Source organism: Pleurodeles waltl, chromosome 7, assembly GCF_031143425.1.
Source record: "Pleurodeles waltl isolate 20211129_DDA chromosome 7, aPleWal1.hap1.20221129, whole genome shotgun sequence".
NCBI classification, from domain to species: Eukaryota; Metazoa; Chordata; class Amphibia; order Caudata; family Salamandridae; genus Pleurodeles; species Pleurodeles waltl.
Window position 1 is genome coordinate 971,934,516 of NC_090446.1, and position 26,895 is coordinate 971,961,410.

Sequence of the window (26,895 nt, forward strand, 5' to 3'; positions counted from 1 at the left end):
TGGGTGTTGGTATGTCTGCATGTGGATGTTGCTTGTGTGAATGCTTGTGTGATGTGTGGTGCTTATGTCTGGATGAGCTTCCCTTGGGTGTTGAGGTGTGTGCAGGCTGGTCTGATGGTGTGTCTGGGATAGGCAGAGGTACAAGGTATTGGGTCTGGGTGGAGGAAGTTGGAGGGGGGAGGCTAGAGACAGGGACAATGGCTGCCGTCAGTGCTGAGGCCAGAGCGTTGAACGATCGCTGATGGGCAGCATGACCCGAATGAATGCCCTCCAGGTATGCATTACTCTGGTGCACCTCCCTTTCTACACCCTGGATGGCATTCAAAAGGGTAGACTGCCCAACAATGATGGTCCTCAGGAGGTCAATGACCTCCTCACTGAGGGCAGCAGGGGTGACAGGGGCAGGGCCTGAGGTGCCTGGGGCGAAGGAGATGCCCACCTTCCTGGATGAGTGGGCACGGGGCAAACGCTGAGGGGCTGCTGGGAGGGTGGTGCTGGTGCGCTGGGTGGCGGCTGTACCTGTTGTTGCGGGGGGCACGGATGTTGCCGCCGCCACCACAACGGAGCTCCCTTCAGAGGACGAGTCGCTGTCACTGACATCAGCACGAGTCCCCGCTGTGGAGCTCCCCTCGCCCTCCGTCCCACTGGTGTATTTGGACTCCGTTGCATGGCCCTCCAGGGGCTCCGCTGGGCACCTCCGCCTGATGATGCTAATGCACACATGAACAGGAAGACCACAAAAAGGGGGGGGGGGGAGAAAATAAAGACATGTTGAGTGCATGCATTGGCGACACCGTTGGCGGAGAGGACAGACACAGAAGCCCCTTGCACTATGCCGCGCACTTGGGGTCCACTACGCAATCCGTGGGACATGGCCTACAAGCCTATGGACGACAACTGCACACATAGATGACACAGGGCCATGGATACCTGTACTTGGCACCCTACAGAGGTGGGGGGCGGGGGCACAGGGCCATGCCTTACGGAGGGGCCTAGCCTACAGAAATCGCCCTGGCCTAGGGATACCCACAGCCCTCCTCCCCCACCCAGACACCTCCACTTCGCGCAAAGTCAGCAGAATGTATTTGTACTCATCCCCTTGTGTCTGCTGTGATGTCCTCACGCTCCCATCCAAATCGGGGTAGGCCACCGCCAGGATCCGGGACATCAGGGGGGTCAAAGTACGACTGGCACCCCTCCTACGTTGGGAGGCCATCCCCAGCTGAGCCTCCGCCGTCTTCCTGCTCCAGCCTCGGATGTTCTCCCACCTCTTCCAGCAGTGGATGCCCTGTCTGTTGTGGACCCCCAGGGTCCGGACGTCCTTGGCGATGGCACGCCAAATAGCGACTTTCTGGTGGGCGCTGACCTATGTGACATGTACAGGGAGAGAAAAATTGTCATCACCTTCTGCATGCTCGATGTGAGTGGCCCGCCATCCCCACCCTTGCCATGTGGCACATGCTCTCATCTGTCGTTTGATGCATGCCTCAATCGCTCCCCTCCCCACCATCTTTTATCCACCCCACTCAACCCAGGCATTGCCCACTAAGCATGGTCTCTGTGTACTTACCTGTTGGTCTGGAGGACCGTAGAGTAGCGCATACTGGGGGAGGACCCCATCCACAAGTTTCTCCAACTCCTCCGCAGTGAAAGCAGGGGCCCTTTCCCCAGTCGCATGAGCCATTGTCTCTTCCAGACCGAGGTCACAGCAGCACTTGCAGTGTAGGTCCTCTCCTGTGGAAGATCAGGTATCGAGTGATTAAGCAGATAGAAAATGGCGGTCACGCCCGCGGCGGTGCGTACCGCGACCGCCGGCGCACATCGTCATTGGCTCCTGAAACCCATAGGGTTCAATGTTAACCAATGCGGCTTTGCGCCGCTGTCTTCGACCGCCTACCGCCACGGTGTGCCACGACAGCGCATTGACCTCACATCCCACTGTCGCACTTCACAGGTCAGGCAGCCGCCATTTCAAAGGCCCACATGGCTTAATTTCTACTGCGTCACACATACCTAGGCCTTGCATCAACACTCATACAAACCTTTCAATGCATTGGGAATCGTGTTATGTGCAAGCTGTGGTTACGTACCTGTGGGTTGATTGACTCTGTGCTCGCTGTTGTCCTTCATAGGCACCGTCCGCTGGGACATGCGAGGAGATGGAGGATTCTTCCCGTGTACAGACCGCTGGTGGACCTGTCGACAATGGAGGAACGACATGTCATACTGACATACAGGCTTGACCGAGCCACTATACAGGAACTGTGTGCCCAGCTGGAGCCAGACCTGATGTCACCCATCCGCCAACCCACAGGGATCCCCCCTCTAGTGCAGGTGCTGTCAGTGCTCCATTTCTTAGCAAGTGGGTCTTTTCAAACAACAGTGGCCATATCATCAGGGATGTCCCAGCCCATGTTTTCCAAGGTGTTGTCCAGAGTGTTGTCTGCCCTGCTCAAACACATGAGGAGCTACATCATTTTCCCTGAGGTGGGGGATTTGGTTACAGTGAAAGGAGACTTCTATGCCCTTGGACATATTCCCAACATCATTGGTGCCATTGATGGGACACATGTTGCTTTGGTCCCCCCCAGCAGGAGTGAACAGGTGGACAGGAACCGGAAGAGTTATCATTCCATGAATGTACAGATGGTGTGTTTGGCTGACCAGTACATCTCCCATGTTAATGCCAAGTTCCCTGGGTCAGTGCATGACGCCTACATCCTGCGGAATAGCAGCATCCCGTATGTGATGGGTCAACTCCAGAGGCACCGGGTGTGGCTATTAGGGGACTCTGGTTACCCCAACCTGTCATGGCTATTGAACCCAGTGAGGAATCCCAGGACAAGGGCAGAGGAACGGTACAATGAGGCCCATGGGCGGACTAGGAGGGTGATCGAGCGAACCTTCGGCCTCCTGAAGGGCAGGTTCAGGTGCCTCCATATGACTGGTGGATCCCTAATGTACTCACCAGAGAAGGTGTGCCAGATCATCGTGGCCTGCTGTATGCTTCACAACCTGGCTTTGCGACGCCAGGTGCCTTTTCTGCAGGAGGATGGTCCAGATGGTGGTGTTGTAGCAGCTGTGGAGCCTGTGGAGAGTGAAGAGGAGGAAGGCGAAGAGGACGACATAGAGAACAGGAACACAGTAATACAGCAGTATTTTCAATGACACACAGGTAAGAGTACACACCGACATATTACATTTACTTAAAGACTCCTACCTCTCTACTGTCTGACTTTTTCCCCCAGTGTATGGTAACTGAGTTGTGACTTTCCCTTCTGTTTTCAGAGATGTGGGCCCCACTGCATGACATCTGCTTTGTTTCCCCATGGACTACAGCTGTGTGACAGCGGTTTGTTGGCATCACAATGTGAATGAACATTTTGGCACGGTCATGTCTAATACATTTGTTCTAAATCACAGCCAGACTCCAGATTGTTTTGTGCAATAAGTGTGTTTATTCAAGTGCTCAAAATTGGATGGGTGGTTGCAAATCGGTGAGGGGTGATGGTGGAGGATTGTCCATGACAGAGTCCAGACTATCAGTATCACAGGTGCATTGTCCAAATGCCTGTGGAAAGTGGAGCAGGGGCAGTTTAAGGTTGGACAGGGTGACAAGGTGGGACAGTTGGATGACAATCAGGGCGGTATCCTTTGCTGGCGGGGGTCTTGACATCTTACTCTGTCTTCTTCCTGGATCTCAGGGCCCGCTTGCGGGGTGGTTCTCCTTCTGCAGGGGGTGGGGTTCTGGTGGCCTGTTGGTCTTGTGTCGGGGCCTCCTGTCTACTAGCGCCGGCGGAGGTGGTAGGCAGTTCTTGGTCCATGCTAGTGTCAGGGGCCCTTTGAGGTTCCACAGTGTCCCGCAATGTTGTGGCTACCTGATTCAGGGCCACTACGATGGTACCCATGGCGGAACTGATGTTTCTTAGTTCCTCCCTGAACCCCATATACTGTTGCTCCTGCAGAAGCTGGATCTCCTGAAACCTGGCCAGGACCGTCGCCATCGTCTCCTGGGAGTGGTGGTATGCTCCCATGATGGAGGAGAGGGCCTCGTGGAGAGTGGGTTTCCTGGGCCTGTCCCCCCCCTGTCGCACAGCAGCCCTCCCAGTTCCCCTGTTTCCATGGGCCTCTGTCCCCTGAACCGTGTGCCCACTACCACTGCCCCCAGGTCCCTGGTGTTGGGTTAGCCTGGGTTCCCTGTAGTGGTGGACACACCGCTGATTGACGTGTCCTGGGACAGAGGTATGGGCCCGCTGGGTGGGTGCTGTGCTGGTGTTTCCCGAGGGGGGAAGGTCTGCTGTGGCCTGTGGCTGTGTGAGGGGAACCGACTGTCCCGAGGTCCCCGATGGACCGGGCTGGTCATCTAGATCCAGGGAGACAGAGCTGCTGTCCTCACTGTGGGCCTCTTCTGGGGGTGGAGTGGACATTTGTGGACCCTCCTGCGCGGTGACCTGGCATTCGGGTCCTGCAGGGGTAGAAAAGTATGGTTATTGCTTCTGTGTGTGCCATAGCGTGCAATGGGTGGGTGCCCGTGTACCCCAGTGCTGGCATTCCTTTGTGGGGGCTGTTGTGACGGTGGTGTTGGCGTGACGGTGGAGGTTTGGTCATCGCCAGTTTCTCGCTGGCCTTTGGTGTGGCAGACTTTTGTGGATGTCTGTATTTTGGCGGTTTGCCGCGGCCGTGTTATGGCGGTCTTCTGAACGGCGGTAAACACCTTTTACCGCCGAGGTTGGAATGACCCCCTTAGTCCTTCACATTCAGAGAGAGGGACTCCAAAACTGGCCTACGTCTCCATTCCTATAACAATGGTAGGGTTTTTCTGATACCCCTGGGTGCATCAAGCTTTGGGCACTACAGATCTATTAAGTGGCACTGAACACCAAAAATGGCCTAGCTCTGAAACCACCTTTCATATTAGTTTTATCAACTTACCAACTCTAATCCCTTGCTGGAATGGGTTGGATTCATCTGGGGAGGCTGTGCGTCAGCTATGTTCACTTGTGATTTTTTTTCATGCACCTACGAGTTCCTATATTGTCTCTGTGCTTACTGCTCAGTCTGTGAGTGAGTATAGGGGAATTAAATCTTTAAATGTTTGGCTACCGCTTTTCCGTAAATTTAAGCTCCAGTACAAGGGCTGAGGGATGTTGGACATTAAATGCCACCAGTCAGAGCACAAACGGGGACCCCAAGAATATCTCAACACACCTTCACTGTATGCCTATAAGGTCACAGACTCTACCCGCAGTACTTGACAGCATGGTACCAACCTTGCATTATGCCTCTGTCCATGGGAGGTACATGGCACTGTCTTGGACACAGCTGTGGATGTTTAAGACTCTGTATGTGAGCTTTAGCTTAGATTCCAGGGTGATCACTATTGTTTATGAAACATAGGAAGAAAATGTCCAGCTGAGACCTTTCATGCTCCTTGGATAAAAGTCGCAAAGCAGTTTGAAATATTTGGGAAATTACATTTTTGGTTCTGAGTGATTCTAGTTTTTAGTCTTTTCAAAACCAAACTGCTGCTATTTCCGAGCGACTTGGAGTCTAGCCTAACTGCTCTCAAAGCTTCAAATTATGCAACAGAAAAATAAACCACAACAGAGGCTGATATGTGTAAACATATCAACTAAATTGAGGAGCATAGATATACCACTCTTCAGTCAATGTAAAAAACCTTTTTTCAGAAATTCTGCTGCGGTTTATGATGGGCGTAGCACAACTATGCTAAGATTTCAAAGAAAATAGCCTTTATAGAGAATCTTCAATTTAATTCCACGTTTAATCTCTCTGAGGCGATGTAGCGATCTTAAAACCGACTGAAAGTGTTTTCTTCATAGTCTCACATCTCAGAGTAATTGTGGATTGTTCAAGGAAATATCCTTCACCAAACCCATCCGTACACAAAACCACACAAAGCTGTTCCACAACCATGCTCAGTGTAATTTCATACAAACTCATATCGTCTTGAAACTTATCACTTAATAATCCTGCTACTAACCACATACACACTTTTAAATGGCAACAAAAGCCCAGATAGAGGAAATGTTATAATGCATTTATATAGCGCAAACCACCACTTTGGAATGCTGCTACATATCAATCTGCACAAAAAGTAGTTTCTTTCAGTACCAGGGTCGACTGGTGTAATGTGTACTTTTAAATAGACAAAAAAAATAATTATGGCTTCTAGGTAATTATCATTTTCATACAGTGTGTGCATTCGTTCAAAAAAGCGAAATAAACATTGGCAAAGCCAAAACAGCAGTCAATGCCAGACCTATTTGCTTTCTGCCAGAGTGACAAGCAATATCTTCAGACAAGTGGGTCTTGCAAATTATTCAGCGGGTTGTGCTTAACATTGCTAGACACCCTGCCACACCTTCCACCATCCCCAGACTGACTGACAGAGGACCATCCGTTGCTCTTGCTGCAGAAGTGCAGACTCCTGTGGGCAAAGGACCATAAAGAGGGTGCCAGCACCAGAAATTTGTCATGGCTGGTATCTTTGCTACTTCCTGGTGCTGAAAAAGGATGCCGGACTCAGTCCTATTTTAGATCTTTGCCTATCAGTGCTTTCCTCTGAAAGACAGATTCAAGATGCTCGCCTTCGTCCAGGTCTTGTCTGCCCCCGGCCTCACAAACTGGATGGTAGCACTACACATGCAGGGCTGTTATTTTCTCATATCCGTCCTGTAGGCTCACAGGCATTTCTTGCACTTCACGGTAGGCCATGAGCATTTTCAGTTTGCTGTACTCTCTTTTGGTCTTACTAACACTCCTCGGGTGTTCACAAAAGTGATGATGGTGGTAGCAGCACATTACCGGAGTTCGAGGGTTCAAATCTTTCCCCTACCTCAACAACTGGCTTTTGAAGGAGGGTTCACCTCAGGCAGTTGTCAACAACCTCCAGACTAAGACGAACCTCCTGACATCCTTTGGAGTTCACTATCAATGTGCCGTAGTTACACCTGACTCCCTCACAGATGCACCCCTTCATCTGACCCAATCTACACACATTGTAAATTTGCACCCATTCCCCAGAGAGGAGAATCCAGGACATTTGGGCTTTGAGCCCACTGTTTCAGACTCTGATTTGGATCTCAGTGAGGATGGCTCTGGGGTTGGTGGGACTGATGGCCTTCTATATCCAGCTTGTCAAGCATGCCATATGGCATATGCAGACTCTGCAGTGGGATCTGAAGTCCCATTGAGCACAGCACCAGTGGGATCTTTCCAGCTTGGGCCAGATTTCGGAGGAGCCTGCAAAACATTTGCTGTGGTGGCTGTGAGACCGCGAATGGACGAGCAGAGACTCCTCTCTACCTCCCCTGCTACCTCCCAAGCGCTCACAGTGGTGACTCTGTTGCAGAAGTATCAAGAAAGCAACTGATGTCAGCACGCATTTGTGGTGCCTATATAGGCCCACGCACTTTACATCCATTATGAAAAAACATTGATGCAGAGCCAGTGGCATGCAGGGGTACTGATCAAGATTTTCTGGATCCAGTCTGACGCATGCAAGAGTATTCAAAAGGTGAGGAATCTACAGATATAGAGAGTCTCTACCAGAAAGAGCATTATGGAAGGTAAGTGACTGTTCATTAAGGACTTTTTGTCCTTCTTATCCATCAAATAGTGCAACTCTTAATTGCTCTTGTGGTCTATTCCAGCCTTAGGACTAATACATTCCCAACCCTTCAACACATCAGTCACATAGGTCAAGGTTGCTGCCTTTGTGATTTGTAAATGCTTTCAGTAATCTGGCAAGATGCTAGTACTGCCTGTGACAACTGGTGCTGAATAATTTGCCTGATGCGGAAGAGGGGTCAGCATATGAAGTTGTGGTTGATGGTCCACATTTTGCTTTCTTATAGGTACTTCTAACCACAGATTCTTCGCCTTTTGCATACTCTCAGTTCCTGAGCCTGGATCAGAGATTTTTCTCAGCAATTCCTTTGTGCGTCAATAGGTAACATTGTGCGGCTCCACATTTGATCCATCCCGGTTCAGATGTGACATTGGGGCCCTTACATAACCATCACCTCTGTGCACTGGCATCAGTTCCTTTCTTTGCACACTTTCTGACACTGATCTCAAACTTGCTTCCTCAAATTGTGGCAGGACAGACAGACTTTGTTCTTCAAACTTTTTCCACTATGCATGGGACATGCCCACACCTAAAAAGACAAGGTTTGAAACATGTAAGGATTGCCACAAACAGATGTCAGTGACAGGCCGTCATTGGGATGGCCTGATATCACTCCAACGATGATGTTGACAGTCATGTTCGTGATGATGAAAACCTTTTTCTGGCCCTATAAGGTGTCAGTGGACACAATACCTCTTCTCACACCTGCCTACACTCCCCTACTCCAGACCCACTCCCTGAAGAGTCTGCTTCCTTTGCAATGGTCTTTAGGAGGGCAGCTTAGGTCCTTGACTTACAGCTTCCCATCACTGAGGTGATGTCACATCCAATGTCCTTACAGCCAAACCAAACTGTGCCCGACAGTGAACCTCCAAATAGTAAGAAGACACTTGCCTGCTCCAGGCAATCCTGCCTTTCTCCTCCAACTCGCTACACCAGAAAGCCTTGTAGTTCAGCTGTGTACTAGCAAACTGAACTCAAATGCATTGCCGACCGTCCTGCCGAACAGAGAGTGGAAACACATGGAAACATTAGCAAAATGCATGCTCACATCTGCTAGCCTTGCCATCCATTCAGTGAAATCGAGTTGATGCTAGGTAGATACTCACATGCACTGTGTGACATGATGGCCGAGATCTGCCAGCAGTGCCAGAAGACATCAGTGCTAACCTCCAGTATGCCAATTATGATGGTCCAGACACTGTTAAGTATTTAATTCGAGCAGGCCTCGTCACTACTGACTGGGTAGGTCAGTCTGGACAAGTGTGGCGCTTCACCTCGTGTGGATCTGTTTAGCAAGATATTCCTTGATGGAAATGCCTTTTAATGGCACACATCTCTTCCTGAGACAATGTAAACTCAGCCTTGGAGCACTTCAAGGAGAGCAAAGCAATCGCTCTTGTACTAGCATCACATTCCCCAACAATTTCACCCCTTTGAGATTTCAGCAAGGGATTTCAGCAGAGATTGCGTTGGACCTTGACTCAGCAGCAACAAGCCTCCTAAGTTTTCTGAGGCAGAGGCCGGTGATCCTGGCTGCCAACATCCAGGCCCCCTGGGGCAACAAACCACGTAACACCCTGCCTCCCTCTCCACAGCTGCCACAAAGCCACTTCAGTTTGCCCTAGTTGATGCACAGTCACCTGTTTGGAGGCCATATCACCTTTTACCTCCACGAGTGGCAGTGCACCACATCACCAGTTGGCGCTTTAAATTGTCCAGAACAGGTTCACTCTCCCTTTCCACCCCTCCAGACATGCCGCCCACACCACAGTGTCTCCCACAGGACCACTTGTCTATTCTGTCAGGGGACTCAAACCCTCTTAGACAAAAAGCCATAGAAAGTGTGCCAGCATCAGGAGTCTGGACTGGTTGTTACTTCTTGGTGCTGACTAAAGACTGATTCCTCCTCCCTATCCTCGATCTTCAACCTCTGAACTTCTTCCTCAGGAAAGACAATTTCAAAATGCTCACCCTGGCCCAAGTTCTGTCTGCCCTGGATCCAGAAGACAGGAATTGGAGGAGGCCTATTTTGTCAACCCTATCCTGCAATCCCAAAGACACTACTTGTGGTTGTGGGTAGGCCACAAGCACCTCGGCCTTACCAGTGCACCTTGAGTGTTAATGAAAATGGTCACTTGCTATCTTCGGAATTTGGGAATACCAGTCTTCCCATACCTCGACAACTGGCTACTGAAGGAGGGTTTGCCTCAGGCAGATGTGGGCCATCTCCAGATGACTGCCAACATATTGACAACACTAGGTTTTTCCATCAACTTGGTGGTCATGCCTGACTCCTCCATAGCCAATTCCCTTCCTTGAACACAGTGCTTTTCCAAGCATCCACTCCTCCTCAGTGGTTCTGGGACATACAGGTTTTGTTCCCAATGTTTCAACTCTTGACCTGTGTCTCAGTGAGGGTGGCTCTGATGCCTCTTAGCCTCCTGCTTGTTGACTACGTCAGGTGGCACATGGGAGCCCTCTAGTGGAATTTAAACCTCATTGGGATCAGCACTCAGGGAATCTTTCCAATTCCATGCAGGTGTCAGAGGCGACTGCAAATTATCTGCAGTGGTGGCATTGACCACAATTGGATCGGTGGCATACATCCCTCTCTATCCCACACAAAGCTAATGGTCATGAGGGATGCATTGTTGTTGGGTTGGGGAGGTAATCTTTCAGAAGTGCAGATCAGAGGACTCTGGTCTCTAGCAGAAGCCGCCTCCTCATCAAATTGGAGATGCGGTTGAATTCCTTGGTACCAAAAACATTCTTTCTGACCATCAAGGGGGAATAGGTGCAGGTTTTCACAGACAACACCACCATTATGTGGTACAGCAACAAACAGGGTGGACTGGGATCCTGGGTCCAGTGGCAAAAGGCTTTGTGCCTTTGGAAATGATTGAATCGTTAAGGCATCTCCCTGGTCTTAAAGCACCTAGCAGGATCTTTAAACTCTAGGGCGGCCAAACACAACAGATGTTGCCTAGTGGAACACGAATGGCAGCTGTGCTCATAGGTGGCCCAGGGCATCACCAGCAATGGGGAGTATCCTGGCTCAATCTTTTCACCACTGCAGAGACCACACTGTGTCCAAACTTTCACGCTTTGGAACTTCCAAGACATTTCTTGCTCAGAGATGCCTTTTGCTTGGATTCCTGTACACCTTCCTGCCTCTCCCTCTACTGCCCAGAGTTCTGAAGAAGATCAGAAACAACCAGGCACTAGTCACCCTAGTAGCTACAGACTGGGCATGGAGAGCGTGGTACTCGGAACTTAATGGCATGTGCTGATTCAGCTGCCCCTTTTTTGTCAGATCTCCTGTCGCAGTAACCGGCAGTGTTGTGCACCTGAGCCTACACAACTTACACCTTCATTCGTGGAGATTGAGCGACAACTGTTGATGGCTTTTTAACCTTCCTCCAAAAGTTGTGGGTGTCATCTTGGGAGCCAGGTTTCCCACCACCAGAATGATTTATGCTGAAGGTCTTCGTTTGGTAACAGTTAAAGATTATTTAGGGTCCCTTTCAACTATTTGCATTTAGCTGATCAGCCATTTAAATAACATTTTGGGATGCATTTTTCAAAGGGTTTGCCCATATGTTCTCGCCAACATCGTTACAGATGCCTCAGTAGTACCAAAACTTTGTTCTCACTTTCCTCACATGTGCCCCATTTGAACCAATGCGCAGCTGCACTCTGACATCAGCTCGTCTTATGAGTCAATTGCATGTATTTAGTCCAGCAACTTAATACCACCCTCTTCACGGACAATTGGTCTGAGCTGCTTTTCTCCTGAAGGTTAAGCATTTCCACACAGGGAAATGCTGTCACTCTGCCAGCTTTCTTTGCCCCGCCCCACCCACCCAAGAAAGAAAAGAGGCTTCATTGACCAGACCCAAATCAAAACTTAACCTTCTTCATCGATCACACCAGAGAACATCGGGTGGACGATCAGCTTTTTGTGGGCATATCTCAGGCAAAGAATAGAAAGGACACGCAGAAGTTTACCATCTCCAGATGGATTATCTGATGCATCATAATCTGGTTTGTCCAGGATAAGCCCTCTGGAGGGGCTAAGTGTTAGAGCAGAGGCTGCTACCACTGCACTGGTGCACAGTGTACCAGCCTTGGACATTTGCCAGTCTGCTACCTGGTCATCAGTTCACACGTTCACAAAGCACTGCTGCCTGGATTGCCAAATATGGGCATTTCGCCCCTTCTGTCCTGATGGTTTTCTTGGTCTGAGCCATTCCTCAGATCCACCACTTGGGGAGGTACTGCTCTGGTATTTGTTCACAAGGTGAGTAATTTCCGGCTGGAAATATCTGAAGAAAAAGTTACTTACCTTTGGTAATGCTCTTTCTGGTGGATATTCTAAATGCAGATTGCTCACCGACCCACCCTCCTCATTCTGTGGAATTAACCCCTTCAGTTCATGGTAATATGGTTGCACACTGGCACAATTTGATTACAATGGCCTACGGCTCAGACGGATAGAAGAAATAAACTGATGTTAGAACACAGAGGTGATGGTTATGTAGGGACCCTGACATCACATACAGGGTGGGGCAGACCCGACAGAGAGGCGCACCAAGTAACCCACCGTCGCATGAGGGAACTGATGAGAATAATCTCCATAATCAGTCTAGTGCCTACGAGTAGACACAAGGTTAAAAATATACAGTTAGATTATCCATCAGAAAGAATGCTAACAAAAGTAAGTCTCTATTTTTATCTAATACGGACTCTCTGTTCCATTGCAAAGGGAATGTCTACCTTTACTTCCTTTGTAAGGGATTTCACTGAATATTGCAATTGAAAATCCTTAGCTGTGCCTTTTGGTCATAAAGTAGCCCGCACTTTGGAGAACATTTATGTGATCTCACATTCTACAAGATCTTTAGGACTTTTGGCTACTCTAAACGTCATTTTATTCTGGAACGCTTTAGGTTGTTGCCTTCATTTTTACACAATCCTAGGTTTGACCCGGGTCAGTGCTTTGAAGGTAGTTCTTGCACAGACTAAATAAACAAAAAACAGCAATTGCACCTTTGGCTACCATAGCATCTGTAGCTAAGAGAAAAGATGCTTTGATAGCCTCGGCAACTGTACGCAACTAACCTGAGGGAATGTAGTGTACTTGAATGAGAAGGATTGACCGTGGACTAGTAGATTCGAAATAGCAATCTGGTGTAGTGCATCAGGAGTCAGCCAGCATGATTCCACTGTGAGGAACAAGGAAAACAATGAGAAGTGTGCACTCTTGCATTCTTGAGGCATGGCTCTAATGCCAGGTTGAAACATTTTTTGGAAGATTGATAGTTTAGTGTGTTTTCAGATAGATTAGATTATTTTTACGTATCCAAGGCCCTTCCTTTCAAATGGGTTGGACATTGCCTGAGAGGCAGGCTAGTGAGGGGGTGATAATCTTTCAAAGAATAAAGAGTCTGCACAGTAAGTAGTATAAATTAATATAAACAAGTGGGACTATTCAGTAGCATTGATAATTAGGGATACTGTATTCCCTCTTGAGACTCTTTATTGCTTGCAAACCTAATTGTCAATCATGGATGTTCTGGCTGCAACTGGAAATATAATATGATAACTGAATGGATAAGGCTATTTAGGTGCTCTGTGGTGTGTCTAATTGACATTCCATGATGCCAGTGTGATAGCTAGAACATATGTGGCATCAAGTGATGACAAGACAGCCTGTAAAACAATTTTTTTGTGTTGCAGTGAGAATCTTCACAGATACCAATGTCTCCAAAGGTGCATACATTTTCCTTTACTGATATCTGGTATTGTACTTTGTCACACATCCCTTTCTTTCTTTTCTCCTAGCTGGTTTATCTGATTGTGCTTAGTACAGTTAAAACTGCTCTTCTAGGCTGGATGCCTAGAAGTTCAAGTAAAGCTCCTTTCTGACTGGAAGCTAAATCTCAGGCCAACTCCTCCAAAATGAATAGCCATTACTCTGAAGAGTAACACCCTGAAGAAACATTGGCAAATTAAGGTCTGTCTTGCCACCATTAGAAACTGAATTCCCAGAGCAACTTTAAGTTCAATATCATCATTAAAACCTAGATGCAGAAAAATCTTTTTGAAATTAGCATGGGTGTCGCCACACTCATCAACAGCGTCAAATCCTTGAGCTTCCTTGTGGAATCTAAACTTAGCTTCAAAATACACATCAGCTGGCATCCGTTTATTTAAGCTTCATAGAGTGAAGCCTTTCCCAAGGCTACTACTTCAGAGCAGCCTCCCAGTTGCCAGTCCTCTCTTACCTCGGTAGACAATGCTTTATCGGCCAGAATTCTAGTAATCTACCCTACTTTGCTGAAGTGTCCTTCTGGCAGTAGTACACCTCATCAAAGGCCCTTGGAAACTTGAAACAACTCCCAGGCCTCCCTGCGATCCTTTTACCACCTGCATCACTTTCACCATCTGCTGCATAACATGCAAAGCTGTTAACAGCAGCAAATCTATCTTGTATGGTACCTAAAATCAAGACCAGTGCAGGTCTAGGTATTACTTGCTTCATCATAAGGATGGAAACCAAAACAACCAAGAAAAAGAAGATCAAATGTGATGTCCTCTCATTCTATGCACATGTGGTTTAGAATTCTGTCCCTCACAATGCCCTCAGAGGCAGACCACCATCTCCCGCCCTATCCAGAAAGAAACTCAAGACTATAGATGCTGTATACAACCAACTGGATCGAGAGAGGAAATCTTACAAAAGGTGTAAGAATATATTTTTCTTGATGATGAATATGCTTGCTAACAACCTGCATCCATTTCCCTCTAGCACTGGTGGTGACACTGTGCCTTCAGTTTAGATCAAGCCATCAGTTTTTCAAGAGAAGAGTCTGTAAGATAGCTAAATAGCTAATGTACTCTTTTGTATGCATTGCTGGTTTGATTGCCAGTGCTGCCAGCATATGCCTTTCATTCTTGTGAAGTCAGTGAAATAATTAATGTTGAGGTGGTTAATAATACGGTTTTTTAGGTATCAAAAGACAATTCAGTTTGTGAAGTACTTTACCTTTGTAGGCCCTGGTACCTCCTGTTCCCCGTTAGTGGAATTAGGGCCTCATGGTATTCTTTTCTGTCCCTTTAGACCTGCAAAGATGCTAATAGAACCTGTGATGTGCTAATAGAGTAGGTGCTAAGGATGCGTGTATGCAGTGTAGTTCATTCCTGCTGTGATCCCAAACTCTTAAGAACTACAGGAGAGTACCACTATCTTGTGTTTTGCCAGTTCAAGAACTGGGCTCAACATATTTTCAGTTTTTCAAAGCCCACAGGCACCAAGTATGTCTGCCAGTCGCCTTCATCATAGGAGTGCAGTTTGTGTGTTGAATCTGCAGTCCAATTTGGGTTAAAATAAAGGAATCCTTCTTGGGAGGTTGAGTATGGGGAAGATGCCCTCACTGACCTAGCCAAATGATGGTTAAGGTTCACGATTGCACTTGTTACGGAAAACCCATACTGTACTGCCACAGTGAGGCCTAGTGTCTGTTACATGAGGTATGGAGCAGTAGGAGTAAGATATAACCTAGCTTCCTCTGTTCTTCTCACACCAAACCCTCTGGAATGCACTCACCCTAACGCAAGCGCTTTCCTTCCTTACCATTTGGGTTCACTGCCAGCAGAGGGTGAGGCAGTGCAGGTTTATGACAGTGAAGGAAAACTCAATCACTTAAGTACGAGAAACAACACATAGCTAGGACTACCCATGACTCCTAACTCAAAACCTCTGGACTCTCATCTGGTGAACCACGAGGATAGAAGACAAAACTCAACCATTTTCACCGGAACATCCAGGCTTAAAAAGGCTTACGAGTCTCCCTTCCCCTCACCTGGCCAATCATATGCTTACTCCAGGAATACTGGCAACCAGTCTCTGCTCAGGCTTGGGGATACATATCATTTCATTCACCCCCTGCTAGGCCTTGTACAGAGCTTGTAAGCAGCTATCCAGGGACATATTCATAACTGGCATTCCTAAAGTGATACACTGACCACTCACCACAGATAACTCATTTGGGGGACGGGGGATGTATGAATAAAAAAGTTATCAAAGCGAACGCTTGCATTGCCCTTGTAGGAAAAAAGGAATTATTATTAGACCATTACAGAATTACCCTTAATGCCTCTTTTCTGCCTCTTTTAGGATATCCCTACTGGGGCAGACAGCTGTGTGACTAGCCTGGCCAGCGACTCTAACCGCTCCCTAATTGTGGCTGGTTTGGGTGATGGCTCCGTACGTGTGTTTGACCGGCGCATGGCTCTCAATGACTGGTGAGTATAAAATCTGTGGCCTGAACAAGGCAAGCTTGAGAATCTGTTAGAAGAAGGGCATAGACGTATCACCATAGCTGCACAAAAACGCTTCTCCAGCACTGGCAAGGAGGTGATGAGAATAGATGCTTAACACTCCAATCAGAGTAAAGAGGTGCCAACTCATACTTGCTCTCAGTGTACTGTTGTGAGGAAAGAGGTAGCATTCATGCTTCCCAATTACTTGATGCTCAGCATAGTGCAGAGCAGGTACGTGGCCAGCTTTTATCATTGCATGCCTGTGTGATTGGTGGTTGGTGTTGAGTTTTGATGTAGCACTGATAGGCCATAAAGAGTGGCAGAGAGGATAGGAAATTAACCAATATCTGTAGATGGAAGGGATATAACTTAACATGTGCAATCATGAGACAGGTGAAAGCTAAATTCATTTGTGATTCACAGCAATACAATAATGTAGCTTTTAACTTTTGAAGTGATGACTGAAGGGTTGTTTAGAATAACCAGATAACTGCAGGGTTTGTAAGATATAAACATTTGTAGAAAAAAGCAGTTGTGGGTCAAAGATGAGGATATATTTCATACATAAAGGAGACTTGGACTTGTCTTGAACTTTGTCATATAGCGCTTAGGTTTAGTAGTGGAGAAACTGACAAGCTGTACACAGTTGAGTTCAGAATCACTACATTAGTAGCATGGTAGGTTTATTCGTATGAGCAAGTCATTGGGATCGTTTAATAGACTTCTTTAGTTCAGCTTTAAAAGATTGTAGTGAGGGAGAAAGTGTTATATGGGTTGAAAATGCACTCCCAAACAAGGGGCATTCCCCAAGAATGGGTGTTTAATGCATCATCTGTTGAATAGGGGGCCATGGCAGCTGTGTCAAAGCTGGGAGAAAGGGTTCAGGGACAGCAGAAGTGATATTGGTCGACTTGTTTCATAGAGGTCAGAAAGCAGGTGGGCAGTTAAGAACACTGTGACTAATAGGGGTGGTGAATGAGTCCTCATTATAAATGCAGTGCTTAGCAGGGACCAACATGGGGCAGTGAAAGGAGATAGAAGAAGCAATTGTGAGCACAGTCACCAGCAGCAAATTGTTGAGTAGTCAAAAAAGACTGTGACTGGGGAAGGAGCCAGAGAGGAAACTATAAAGAAAGGGGTTGGTCGCAGATTGAAGCTCATGCAGCAGATTAGATGTGACTAGAGAGCAATGAGAAGATTGTGGTAAGCCAGGAGGCAGAGCTATGAAGGTGCAGAGGAAGTAGTGGGCAGAAAAAAGCTTTGAAAGAGCTGTGAAAAGGACTTGTGACAGGAAGGCAAGGTGCATGGGTTGCTGTGGGGGGTAAAAACACGATTGATGGATGTTTATACCAGTAAAAAACTAAAAAGACAAAGAAAACAACAGGTGGTAAAAACAGAAGTCTTAATTGAACATCGGAAATGCAACAAAGAGCATGAACAAAACTCTTCATATCAGTCACATCACAGGTTTCTGATAGATACTTCTAACCGCAGATTTATCACCTTTAGAATATTCACAGGCTTTAGACTGGATCAGGAGATGTTTTCCACTTATGCACCATTAGGTTGTCATACTAAGCCCCCTGGTGACTTCATACCACCCTAGAAGTGAAGAAGCAGAGCCGCATATAAGCACCACCCTGCACACTGATGTCAGTTCCTTTATTTCTGTACTCTTTGACCTGGATCCAAACTTCATTTTTCTGATGTCTCCAAACTGTTTTAAAGACTGTGTGTCAGAAAATATGTCTCCCATGAAAACGTCAGGTTTCAAGCTGTGCTTTGACTGCAGGAAATAGATATCGGTCACGGACCCCATGATGTGTGCCTGTGGTGCTCTGACCACAACTCAAAGTTGTGTGCCCTCGCGCACATGAAGGCAAACCGGAAGTGGGAAGTGAAGCTTTACGCTTCAGAGAATAAGAAGAGATCATGCTTGAGCAGAGGTCTCTCTCCAAGACAAAGAGCCATTCTCAATTGTGATCACAAATTGTGTCCTGTACAAACTCCCATTCTTACTCAAAGTCATCCCGAAAGTCGAAGTAAAAAATGTGCCATGATCGCAAAAAAGCCAAAGTCTGACGAAAAGTCGCCAGAGCATCACTTGAAGTGTCTGCCAGCTTCTGACTCCTAGTCAGTCCCGCTTTGGGTCCCAGCATTATCTGAATTCCCCAATCTGATGCCAAACACACAGCAGATAGCGCCCTTCAAAGAGGCCATGCTGCAAGTTTTCCAGACACTACTGGCTCCCTCTGGTGCAGCTTTGGGCAACACAGAGCTGCAGCAGCCCCACTTGGACATCTCCAACAGGTACTACCCCCCAGCACTAGCTACCAACTCTGTACCCATTCCTGAGCCCATACCAAAGCTGGTCTAGATTTCCACTCTGGCCCCAGGGTCCGTGCCTGTCCCTTCAGTGCCAGCATCAGTATCCGATCCACTGTGGCGCTGGTTTCTTACCCTGAGCCGATGAAAACAGATACCAGCTCTGTGTTGTGCTATGAAATAACTAAGATGCAACCAGCGGTAATGCAGCCAGACCTTCAGCCACTGCCTCTCCCTTGATGCCATTACTGTCAGAGGACCTAGGACCTCTTTGGCTCTGTGTGATTCTGATATGGTCCAGGCCATGCACACTGTCCCTCGTGACACAGATGATAAAGAGGTGAAGTACAATCTTCTTCCTTCTCATTGCACTGACGAAGGGCTGTATTTAGGCTTTCAGAATACCATTCTGCTTGATATCCTACCAGAAACAGAGCTAGACTTACTACCTGATCCACCACTGGACAAAAGTTCCTCTATTTCGGTAGTAGCGTAAAGAGAAGCAGAAGTCCTACACGTGAAGTTACCTACTCGGGAAAGTAAAGCTTGTTCATTGACTGAAATTCTGCAACCTGGTCCAACTTCATCTGAGCCTCTATTTTCATGGTCCATAAGGACCACATAACAAGGCCCTTATGGACACTGTTATGACCCCTTTGTCTAAGCCATGCTTGGTCCCACTGCCCAGCTGACTTCTGGCCAGACTGCACAGACCAACCACTGGTGACTGATTTTTTTACAAAACACCCATCCTGAAATCCTTGTGGTGCAGAGTTTCACGAGTAAAGTTGATCCACGTGCTTTCCCTTCGAACTTGGCAAGAAAATGTTTTACTCAGGGAACCTGGCTTTTGTGTGATTTCGAGGCATTTTGCCTTCTGGACACATACACCCATGCCTTATGGGTCATGGCCAGCAAGATCTTGCCAGCTGCTCCAGAACTCACTGCCTGGAACTCACTGCCAAAGCCATTCAAGACGGACAGAATGCAGCAAATATGTTTTTCATCCAGACCTGGAAATCACAGACTGGATAGGCTACATTGTTGGCACTAATATAGTGCATAGAAGGCGCACTGGGGTGTGGTGAACTGGGTTTTCAGAGGATGTCCAAGTGTCCCTTATGGACTTGCTCTTCAGTGGATCTAGACTGTTCAAAGAGAAGAATGAGTCACCTCTTGAGTGATTCAAAGTAGTTATGCCACATGTCTTTGCTTGGGGTGATTGTCCCTGATAGATAATTCCACCAGCACTATAGAACGTTCTGATTGAAACTTCTGACCGCAGGTTCTTCACCTTGTGATTACTCCCAGGCACCAGACTAGATGTAGAGACTTTCCAATAGCAATGGTCTCACATGCTGGTAAGTAACATAGTGCGGGTCTGTGTCGATCCGTCCTGCCCTGGATATGATGTTGGAACCACTATATCTGCACCACCTCCCAATGCTGACAACTTTTACTTTCTTTCCACGCCTTCCAACGTGCATCCAGAACTCCTTCGAACCCAGTCAACTTCACTTAAGTTCTTCCCTCACACTTTACCTGTGTGAAAGGGATATGTTCCTGCCAAAAAATACAGGGTTCTAACTGTGAGACTGCCATTGCCAGATGTCGATGACTGACACCAACGATGTCTGTCTCTAGTGTCTCTGCTCCAGGCATGTCTCTGTGTCGTCTGAAGGCTGCAAGAGAATCCCCAGTATCCTTTTTATCGGTAAGTCCAAAAAGTCAAAGAAACACAAGAAGGCAAAGTATGGCTCATCCTCTTCCCACCACTCACTCCGTTACAAGTTCCGCAACACCCTTGGTACCTATTATCCAGACAAGACCTTACTTCCCCAGGCCACCAGCAATGCCACATCAACCCTGCAAGGCTGTGGACAGGATATTCAGTACTCGACCAGATCCTTCAGGAGCACCTTTGGGTCCTAAGCATCTGAAGTGGTCTCCAGCTGATTGACCACCGGCAGATTCATTGCTGATGCTGACTTTGATACTCAGTACCTCTTTGAGGTCAGCCCCTAGTCTGGGCTTGGTGGCGATCCCTTTTATGGTGCCATGACCGACACCACAACGAAGAGCATTGTCACCAGCACTGACTCTGGAAGGGGAGTCTGTAGTCCATTTGGATTCAAAGGGTCATCCTCAGCACCCTCTGCTGAGGTCGCAATCACTTTGACAATGTCCCAACCCTGATCCTGATACATTGCCACCCCAATATTATGACCATGATGACGATGACAATAATCCTATCTCTGAAGAAGTCCATCTATTTCTTGACCTACAAGACACCTGTGAACCATGAACATTCCCTCACACTGGCCTACATTCACCTACCCCAGCAACAGTTACAGAGGAATCTGCCTCTGTTACCTCTCTCATAAGGAGAGCAGCTAGGTCTTGGACCTTACATTACCACTACTTTAGTCAAAACGAATTTCCTCGCAGTGGTCCTTCATCTTGGACAGACATCTTAACTGCCTCTATTACCATTCAAGAGGCACTCACGGCCCCACTGCTGAGTACAGTCAAGAGGTAGATTGCAAGACAGTACAGGCCTGCTCTGGGGGACCATGCCTTTCTCCTTCAGCATCGGACTCTAGAGAGCCTAGTGATGCAGGCCTTCGCAAGTCGACTTTCCCCAAATGTGATTCTGACCACCCACCGAGACAGTCGAAAACGCATGGAGGCATTCTCTGAAATAATGATCCCCTCGGCAGCCCTTGTACTCAAGTCAGTGACCACTAGCTGCCTCCTGGAAAGATTCTCACATGCATTATGGGAAATGGTGGTGGTCATTTTGCCAACCAGCCTCAGTAATGTCTGACCCAATCTTAAGTGCTTTCCACAAGATGTCTTGGAAGCAGTGAAGTACTTTATCCACTCAGGTCTGGACCCCACTGACTGTTTTAATTGGGCAGTCAGGACTAGTGTGGTGCAAAAGCGCCATGCTTGGATTTAGGTTTTCAAACGATGTCCAGCAGTCCCTTATGGACGTGCCATCAACGGCATTCGTCTTTTTAGAGACAAGGAGGACTCAGCCCTGAAGTAATTTAAATAAAATAAAGTAATAGCAGGTTTCCTTGGGTTGGCACCACCTCACAGAAGTTTCCCCAGCAGTTTTGCCCCTTTTGTAGCTTAGTAAATTATTTTAAAAGCAGTAGTGTCGCAGCTTGCCACAACAGCTTCTGTTCTCCAAAACCTTGCCATGAAAAATTCAGCTATCTGGTCGTCCATATCGAGGTCCTCAAAGGCAACAAGTCACCCTACCCTCCCCCCTGCCCCTCACCCTACATACGCTGTAGAACCTTTTAAATATTTCCTCTGCGGCACATGATTGCCAGGTAGGTATCACATTTATACCTCCTACCCCCCTCCCGGGTGGAAGAGCATCACATACAACTATTCTAGTGACTGTCACTCCACCATATCGATTGCCAACACACCTTGTGTATCTGTGGTGTCTGGAATGCGGCAGTGACTTCAAGTTGTGCTCTGACTGCCGGACCATGGCACCTACGGCTTTGAGGGAGAGGTCCCTAAAGCTGTTAGTGCCCAGAAGGTGACACTGTGTCACGTGACTACTCAGAGGTCTCGGTCGAGAGGAAGGCCACAGACCCACTCCAGGAGCCCCAAGTCATCTTCATCCCACTCAGAAATGTTGGGACACTTCGGTAAGTGGTCAATCATCAGTCAGTGTACAGTTCTCTGGAACCTTTGCCAGGGCCAACTTTGCTCCTCCCTGCTTTTATGGGAGCTGGAGCAACCCCCACTGAAGAGTGTTTTACGAAGCCATGCGCCTCTTTTAGTAGGCCGACCCCTCCAGAGCACCTTTGGGCCCATCTGGTTCTGCACCAGTGGCTTTGGCGCCAATGGGCCCCCAAGGATCCCGCGCTGATGCTCCCGGCGGCACCAGCCCCATTTGGATTCCTGAATTCAGCACAGAGCCGGAACAGAGTCAGCTGATGCCGATTCTTGTGCAAACAGGTCCCTGTGTCCTAATTTGGTGCCTCAGTCTTATTCTAAAGGGCTAGGCCTCTGGGAAGAATGGGAGGGGTCACTGGATCCTTTAGAATAACAGTCAGAAGGTCTGGATATGGACTGGTGTGAGAAACTGGGTAAAGTCAGCTGACTGGACATGTCTCCAGATACTGGCATGCTTTCTCTGCCTACTGTGGCTGCAGAGAGGGGGGCGACCTATGCTGTGGTGTTGAAGAGGGCGGTTGAGGTCCGTGACCTTGAGTTGCCCTCGGTGGCAGTCAAGATTAACATCTTGACAGAGGTGCTGCAACCGGGAGCTTCGTCCTCCGGACCCCTGCTCCCCTTTAAAGAAGTCTTCACTGGTGTCATTTTGGGTACCTGGTCGTCCAAACCCAGCACAGGGGCTCCTGTGAACAGGACAATTGCCCAGTGCCATCACACCTGGGGACACAAACTTCCTTACCCAATACCCTACCCTGAGAGCTTGGTGATCCAAGCTTCTAACTCCATTGGCTCATTCCCGGCTGCCTGGCTGAGAAGTCTGGCTTTTCAGGGGGTGTCCAAGCTTCCCTCTTAGACATGCCCTTTGATGGCAACCATCTCTTTGGAGACAAGGCAAACTCTGCGCTGGAGCACTTTAAAGACTCGCAGGCCACGGCCAAGTCCTTGGGACTCCCAGCCGCCCTGTGACCCCAGTCTGCCATTCGCTCCTTTTGTGGGTACTGAAGAGGCGTTCAACCGCGCCAACCCTGTCCCCAGCCACTGTCCGTATCAGGCTTCCCACCCTCAGAGTGGGTGAAGGCGCAGTTCCTACCAACCCAGTGGGTCAAGTGGCTAATATTCTGCTCCAACAATCTCCACCCCGGCAGCTGCAGCCTCCAAACCCACCTAATCCTGCCCTACTAGATCATGGGTGTCCAGTAGGTGGCTGAATCCGCCATTATCTCCACCTCTGGCAGTCCATAATATCGGACAGGTGGGTTCTACAGATCATTCGGAGGGGCTGCTTCTTCCCCTTCAAATTCACATTGCGCTCCATGTCTCCATCTCACGACTGGCTGACGGAGAATCATTTGTCCTTGCTTCACGAGGAAGTCACCGCTCTCTTGGCCAAAGGAGATATAAAGAGGGTTCCGGTGCCAGAGTTAGGCAGTGATTGCTGTTCCAGCTATTTTCTGATACCCAAACAGAACAAGGGTCTGTGCCCTATCATAGATCTTCGAACCCTTAAGCTCTTCCTTGAAAAGGACAAGTTCACGATGCTCACAATGGCTCAAGTCTTGTTAGTGCTGAACTTGCAGGGCACCTACTTTTACAACCCTGTCCTGCCTGCCCATCAGCGCTACCTTAATTTCATGGTAGGCCACAAGCACTTTCAGTTCACCGTGCTCCCCTTTGGCCTTACCAGTGCCCCTCGGGTGTTCACCAAGGTGATGGCGGTGGTCACAGCACATCTGCGGAGGTCAGGGTTGACATTCTTCCCAAATCTTGACGATTGGCTGTTAAACACTCCCCCTAGGCTGTTGGCTCTCCTCAATCTCTCTCCCCACCACCACCCCCCTCCGTGGAGGGCCTCCTGCATTTGCTGGGGTTCACTGTAAGCATGCTGCAGTTGCACCGGACTCCCTCTCAGACGCTACCATTCATCTGGGCTATTCTGGACACAGCACAGTTTCAGGCTTTTCCTCCCGAGTAACGAATCCAGGATATTCGGACTATGATAATGATGTTTCAGCCTCTATCCTGGATTTCAGTGAGAATGACTCAGAAGCTGATTGGACTCATGGTCTCCTGCATCCTGCTGTTGACACATGCCAGATAGCATTTGCGGGCTCTGCAATGGGACCTGAAGATTCAGTGGGCACAGCATCATGCGAATCTCTCTGACATGGTCCAGATCTCAGAGGGCACTGCAAAAGACTAGCAGTGGTGGCTAACGAACCACGATTGGGTCGAAGGCAGACCCCTCTCTTTTCCCCACCCAGATCTCACAGTAGTGACCGATGCATCACTCATGGGATGTGGAGGCCATCTGGGAGAGGTGGAAATACAGTGGAATCTGGACTCTACATCAGTATGCTGGAGCTCTGTGCGATCCGATTGGCATTGAAAGCATTTTTACTCTCTAACAGGGGAAGGCTAGTGCAGGTGTTCACGGACATCACCGCCATGTGGTAATGCAGCAAGCAGGACAGGATGGGGTCGTGAACCCTTTGTCAAGAGGCTCTGCATTTCTGGACATGACTGGAACTTCAAGACAAATCCCTGTTGGTTAAACGCAGCCTTCTATATCGAGCGAATCATGAATTATGTCTCCACCCAGAGGTGGAGGTATCTTTCAGCAGTGGGGAGAGCCTTGGTTAGATCTGTTCGCCTCCACCAAGAATGCGCAATGTCAGCAGTTTTGCGTGCTAGAGTTTCCAAGGTGGCTCTTGCTTGGAGTCGCTTTTCATCTTGAGTAAAGCTGACGCCTCCTGTATGCCTTTCAGCTCATACCACTCCTGCCAGAGTTCATAAGAAGATCAGGAAAAACTGGGCCGAAGTCAGCTTTGTGGCTGCAGAGTGGGCACAGAGAGTCTGGTATCCCGAGCTTCTGAACATGAGTGTCGATCCTCCGATCAGGCTGTCCCTTCGGGATGATCCTCCTTCACAGCAGCATGGGAGGGCCCTTCACCAAAACTGTCAACTCTCGGCCTTCTTGCGTGGAGAATGAGCGGCAACAGTTGACAGTTTTTGACCTTCCTTTCGAAGTCTGCAATGTTATTCTGGCAGCCAGCGTCCCTCTGTCAAGACATATAGGCCTGCAAATGGATGAAATTTGTATTAAATTGTACAGAAAAGTCCACTGACACTATTTCTGCTTTCCATCTGATGTTCTACTTTTTATTCTTACCCTTTCCCAGCAGAGCTCTGCTTTGGGCACTCTAAGGGGTTACTTTTCTGCTCCGTCTGCCTTCTTGGAGCTGCCTGACCAACCCTCTTTATTTATGTCCCCTATTGTAAATAGGTTTCTCAAGAGTCTTCTACGTGTTTATTCTTCTCCTTTTATTATGCTCCAGTGGGAACTTCACTTGGACTTCACTTTCTTGATGTGTGCTGCTTTCCAGCCTCTTCATAATTGTCCTCTTTGGCAGCATTTGTTATGGCAGTAACATCTGTCCAGAGGCTGAGTGAGCAGCAGGCTTTATCATCTAAGCCTCCGTTCTTGTCTGTTTTTCCACAAAACTGGTGCTTTTCATGAGGGCCTCTAACCTGCCTGGTAACATCATTTCATGTGGGACAATCTTTCACCTTGCCTACTTTCTACGCTCCTCCACATCCCTCAAATGAAGAGGAGCGACTCCACCGTCTAGACACAAAAAGAGCGTAGTTGTTCTACCTTGACCGCACACAAGAGCGCCAGGTGGACTACCAACTCTTCGTGGGGTATGTTGGTACGAAGAAAGGTTGGGCGTTGCAGAAATGGACCATCTCTTGATGGGTCATCGTCTGCATCAAAATCTGCTACGCACTGGCCAACAAGCAGCCTCCTGAGTGCTTGAGGGCTCATTCCACCATAGCATTAACACGTGTAGTCCCAGTCCTGGACTTTTGCCTGGCAGCAACATGGGCTCGACATTCAGGTCTCCAGAGATGGGCATTTCCCTTGTTCGGTCCTGCAGGACTTCCTAGTTTAGTTTCCCACCATCGGGCGGTTTTGCTTTTGTATCTATTCAGTGTTAACAAATCTGCAGATAGAAGTCGCTATTAGATTAGCAAGTTACTTACCTTTGGTAACGCCTTATCTGGTAGAGACATTATCTAGCTGCAGATGTCTTAACGTCCAAACATCCTACCCGCTCTGCAGACTGATTTCTAGGGTTAGGGAGGATCCCTTTCAGGGACCTAGTTTTGACACACCAGTGTCAGTGCACTTTATTGCTCTGTGCTTCTGGTGTGGAAAACCATGAGGTAACTGACCTCAGCATGCCGAAGTGGTGCCTATAAAGGTGACTGGATGTAATTTCCAGTGTGGACAATGCCGCACGTAGCCAATCAATGCCACCTACCAGCACGCAGGGGTACTGCTCATGAAAAATCTTCTGGATCCATTCTGACACCCTAGGAAGATCAAAGGTAAGGAATCTGTGGCTAGATAATGTGTCTACCAGATACGGTGTTATCGAAGGTAAGTAATTTGTTCCTTCTGACCACTCCGCCTGACATACTCGCTAAACCGCAATGCCTCTTGGAGCACCACTTTCCCATACTCTTGGCCAAGAGAGCCATAGAGGGGGAACTGGTGTCAGAAGTCAGGACGGATTGCTATTCCTGTTACTTTCTGGTGCTGAAGAAAGATACCCTCTCAGCTTCAAAAGACATACCCAGTTCTATGTTTTGTCTGCTCTAGATCCAGGAGACTGAATAGTGGTGTTGAACCTGCAGGACACTTATTTCCACATTCCAGTCCGACTGACTCTACCTGTGGTTTCATTTAGGCCACAAGCACTTTCAGTTCTTGTGTTCCCCTTTAGCCTTATCAGTGCACCTCTGGTGTTCACAAACGTGATTGTGGTGGTCGCTGTCCATCTGCGGTGTTTTGGGAGTGCCAGTATTTCCATACTTTA

At 48.2% G+C, this 26,895-nt stretch overlaps 1 protein-coding gene across 3 annotated transcripts in view; it reads left to right on the forward strand.

The window, feature by feature from the left end:
• RPTOR (regulatory associated protein of MTOR complex 1) overlaps positions 1–26,895 on the forward strand; it is a 1,432,785-nt gene that overhangs the window by 1,348,875 nt on the left and 57,015 nt on the right. For all 3 annotated transcript variants that reach the window (XM_069199733.1, XM_069199735.1, XM_069199734.1), the window contains one exon: positions 15,837–15,964. In XM_069199733.1, the coding sequence (XP_069055834.1) occupies positions 15,837–15,964 (128 nt within the window). The remainder of the gene's footprint in view (positions 1–15,836; positions 15,965–26,895) is intronic.